Here is a 4,809-nt window from a genome sequence, read left to right as displayed (position 1 = left end):
GAGTGAGAAAGAGAAGGGGAGAGAGCGAAGGAGGGAGGGAAGAAGGGAAAGAGAGAGAGGGGTGGGGGAGTGAGAAAGAGAAGGGGAGAGAGTGAGGGAGGGAGGGAAATAAAAAGAGAGAAAGAGAGTAAAAAGGGAGAGAGAGATGGAAAAAGAAAGAGAGAGATAAGTGTGTATATGTATGTATGACTTTGTGTGTATCTATGTATATCTGATTGTGTGTTTATGCATATGTGTATGTTTGTGGGTGTGTGTGTACATGCGTGTGTGCTTGCCCTATGTGTTTCCGAATGTACGTACATATATGTGTTTTATATAATACATAATGGTATATTGTCTATTTCTTCACAGACCATTCGTCCACAAGGAGATTGTGTCGACAGAGAAGCAGCTGCACCAAGCAAGGAGGCAGATGCATACAGCGGGATGAAACTTGCTCCACAATATCCAGTGATGACCTCTGCAAGGGTTTCAGTTGCAAATGCTGTCTGGGGAGTAAGTAGTTCGTAGATCTGTGTGAAAAAAATGCATACACAGAAATTTTTATATCTTTCGTTTTCCCTCTCTTTCTCTCTTACATATACACATGCATTTACTTGTATGTATGTATGTGTGTATGTGTGTATATATATATACATATATATATATATATATATATATATATATATATATATATATATATATATATATATATATACACATGAATCTATATGCCTATGTGCGTGTGTACATATACAATGTATATGTTTACACATATGTCATATGTCATATGCTTACATATATGTTTGGGTGTTTATATCTATATATAACTGTATACACATCAACACCTTCTTTGCATGCATCTGTTTATCTCTCTAGTTCTTTCCATCACCATTTATTCATTTATTCCTTCGTATATTTTGCATATACATATACACACACTCTTCTTGTTTGTATCTTTGCTGTCTATCAACCTACTGACTGGTCATTCTACCTACCCAGTTACCTCTCCTTTGGAATTTGTTAATTTATCATTTATTCATTTTTTTATCTTATAGAAAATTATTCTGGCGCCATCACTCCAAGTTGCCATCTATCATTTATTCCTTTATTTATCTTCCAGACAATCCTTCTTGCGCCATCACTCCAAGCTGCCATCTATCATTTATTCATTTATTTATCTTCCAGACAATCCTTCTTGCGCCATCACTCCAAGCTGCCATCTCCAGGGAGGATTCTGCTTCAAGAAATCTGGAAAGGATTCATGCGCAGACGGCACCGTGATAAAAAACGGGTGTCTTGGTAAAAGATGCGCTTGTTGCATTCCAGAGAAAGGTCAGCCAATTTGCTCTTCACGGTCCGCGAATATAGTCCTTCTAGGCTATATTTTAGATGCTGTTTTTAATGGAACTTATATACTTCCCATTAAATATTCTTAAAAGTAGTGTCAGAACAAGAATATGCATGTATATATATATATATATATATATATATATATATATATATATATATATATATATATATATATATATATATATATATATATATATATGTAAACTGAGCCTGTCACATTCTAAAGAAAGTTCAGCCAATCTTAACTTTACGGTCCGCGAATAGAGTCTATACATTAGGTACTGTTTTTTTGTGAAACTTATATACTTCCCCTTAAATGCCATTCTAAAAAGTACTGCCAGAGCAAGTAAGGTAATATATGATGATAATGATGATAATAATAATAAAAATGATAATAAGGTCCCTAAGGCAGACGAGGGCATGTGCATGTGATCTTCCAAGCCCGATGAAAGCCCGAATAGGCTCGGTGATCTTTGGGGAGAACATACGTCACTTAGAATAAACCTCGTGTTTTCGTATTCAAGTGAATTCATGTTACGTGTGAAATGTCTCTCTCTTTCTCTCTCTCTCTATCTCTCTCTCTCTCTCTCTCTCTCTCTCTCTCTCTTTCTCTTTCTATCTCTCTATCTCTCTATCTTTATCTATTTATATATGTCTCTCTCTCTCTCTCTCTCTCTCTCTCTCTCTCTCTCTCTCTCTCTCTATATATATATATATATATATATATATATATATATATATATATAATATATATATATATATATATATATATATATAGATAGATATAGATATAGATATATGTATATATAATTATATATATACATATATATGTATGTATGTATGTATGTGTATATAGAAGGGAAAGACAGAACCACAGAACCAAAAGCTCAACTTAGCAGTGTTATGCGCGTGTGTTTATGGGTGTGTGTGCTTTTCCACATGTGCTTCCCTGCAAACACACACGCACTTGCACGACCTATTTATCACAGTTATGTATTCAGTGTCCGTAGTCGTGAGCCGCCCCAGGTTGAAATACCGCAACACGTGTGTGTCTATGTGGTGTGTGTGTGTCTATGTGTGCTTTCTAGAGAAAGGAAGGGGAGTCATAGAGAAAGGTAGATGATATATATGAAAAAAAAAAAATACTGCACCATTTTTAAGACTGATTAATAATCAATCCAAAAGAGAAACGAACTGGCTCGACAGAATAAAAAGGAGAAATTACCTTTCATTTTTCAAGACCTCAAACTTTCCCTCCTTAACTTTTGTAATTCTCATATGAATTTATTTCCTGAAAGATTGCTAGAAACAAGTGAAAAGATATAAAGTGTTACAGTTATGTTTCACACAATCATTTGCGAAACTAACTTTTTTTCTTCTTCTCTTTTCTTTTCTCAGCCTTCACAGTATTTCGCGCAGCCCGCCCCCCCTCCTCCCCCAAAGGAAAAAATTTTCTAATAATAACCCCAGGAAGGCCAGTGGGGGCTCATTTTGAATCTCTATGATATAACCAAAAATGCATTTGGACCAGTGCTCGGGAAAGTATGTTATGATATATACTTGAGAAACAAACTCTTCCGTTTGGCCCTGAGAATTAGTCCCCCTCCCCCTCCCCCAAGCCTGATTCTTGTGCCAATCAGCTGTTTAATCATCAAACTATTCAGGGTAGAATAATCAGAGTGGGACCTCAAAGGGTTTTGAAGCTTTGAATCTTGTTATTGGGTTATTCCATATGAATTGAAGAAGAGTTAGATAACAATATTTCCTCATTGCTTGGGATTTTGTTCAAATAAAAAAGTAATAATAGTAATCACTCTCTTTCTCTGCATATATATATATATATATATATATATATATATATATATATATATATATACTTATATGTATGATATACATACGTGTGTGTGTGTTTGCTTGTGTGTAGACATACATAATAATATATCCTCTACAGTCTCGTTTCTTCCCCAGACAAGTGTCGCTGCGGAGTGAGCAACGGCGACCGCATCATCGGAGGGACGGAGGTGTCCCCACCCTTCAGATATCCCTGGCTCGTCGCCATCTACGATATTGAGAATCTGAAGGAGCCCTTCTGCGGCGGGAGCATCATCAACACCCGCTACGTCGTCACGGCCGCGCACTGTATGTTTACGCGGGAGAACGAACCCATCCCCGCATCCAAGTTTCGAGTGAAAGTCGCCGAGCACGACGTGGCTTCTGAGGACGACGACGTCGAAGGAGTCACGCGGATGCTGGCCCTGGAGAGCTACGTCTTCCATGAAGGCTACACAGAGAACTACTTCAACCTGGACATCGCCCTCCTGCGTCTGGAGGAGGCCTTGGACCTCACGTCGCACCCGGAGGTCCGACCCGTGTGCCTACCTTCGGACCCGACGAAGGTCTACGAAGGACAGACCGGGAAAGTCGTCGGCTGGGGAGACACGACCAATGGCGACAAGAAGTACCCCGACATCGTTCGGGAAGTCGACTTACCCATCGTCGAGTGTGGGCGCAAGGAGATAGCCGGTGTTTTGATCACACCTTTCATGCTGTGCGCAGGTTTTAAGAAAGGCGGGAAGGACAGTTGTTCTGGCGACTCGGGAGGCCCTCTGACGGTGGAAGAAGACGGGAGGTTCACCTTGGTGGGGATCGTCTCTTTCGGCGAGGAGTGCGCCAAACGGAATGTTCCAGGCGTCTACACGCGCATCACTGAGCTTGTGGAATGGATTAGCAGCAATACTGCTGAAGTATCTTACTGTCAATAGATTTTAAGTGAGGGGTTTATTGTTATGAGTTGTAGAACTGTTATACACACATATATGTGTGTGAAGTCTGCCCTCCTTTGATATAAGCTGTATTATATGATTGACGTTGACCAAATAAATACATACTAAATCAGGCCCATTTTTGTTTCATGGAAAACGCTAATGACTGCGTATGAGGACGTGCAATTTGCCAAAAGAATTAGTGTGAATTGATGTCTGACAATCAGGCAGACCTTAGAAGGAGCCTGGTTGAGAACAATGGATTGCTGACAGACCTAAAAAAGAGTAGAGTACAAGAACTATTATTTCAGACTTCAGAAGGAAATGGATAGGCTCATGGAAGTTTTTTTTTCACACATATCCTATCATCACAACCACTCGTATTTTCAAAAGGATGGGTAAGCCAACACGGGATCTTACAAGTGGACCGAGACTCCGATTACAAGACTTCGTATCCCAAATTGGATGAACATGGCCAGTTCTTTACCCAACTGTTGATAACGCAACTGAGAGGGCAGCTACAACTGAGTATGGTGTTGAACATTGGACAACCATTATGTCATCTATTATCTAAATAAAGATGTGTGGGATCTTAGTGCAGAAATCAACGAGTTTATCTCTTTAAAACTACTAAAATCCAGAACCTTCCATGGGGCTTCGTTCCCTGTTCCCTCATCGGGGCGTTACTCCTGGACCCCACCAGCAGGACCCCCGG

The 4,809-nt window shown here is 39.6% G+C and overlaps 1 protein-coding gene across 2 annotated transcripts in view; it reads left to right on the top strand.

Moving 5' to 3' along the window:
* LOC113800319 (tryptase-like) overlaps positions 1-4,229 on the top strand; it is a 5,900-nt gene extending 1,671 nt beyond the window's left edge. For both annotated transcript variants that reach the window (XM_070117205.1, XM_070117204.1), the window contains exons 3-5: positions 352-495; positions 1,168-1,314; positions 3,301-4,229. In XM_070117205.1, the coding sequence (XP_069973306.1) occupies positions 352-495; positions 1,168-1,314; positions 3,301-4,094 (1,085 nt within the window). In that variant the 3' untranslated portion in view covers positions 4,095-4,229. The remainder of the gene's footprint in view (positions 1-351; positions 496-1,167; positions 1,315-3,300) is intronic.
* Positions 4,230-4,809: the final 580 nt, after the last annotated feature.

The sequence above is a fragment of the Penaeus vannamei genome, chromosome 40 (assembly GCF_042767895.1).
Source record: "Penaeus vannamei isolate JL-2024 chromosome 40, ASM4276789v1, whole genome shotgun sequence".
Taxonomy (NCBI): Eukaryota; Metazoa; Arthropoda; class Malacostraca; order Decapoda; family Penaeidae; genus Penaeus; species Penaeus vannamei.
The sequence above is the reverse complement of the archived record's forward strand: the minus strand, read 5'-3'. Positions and strand labels throughout refer to the sequence as shown.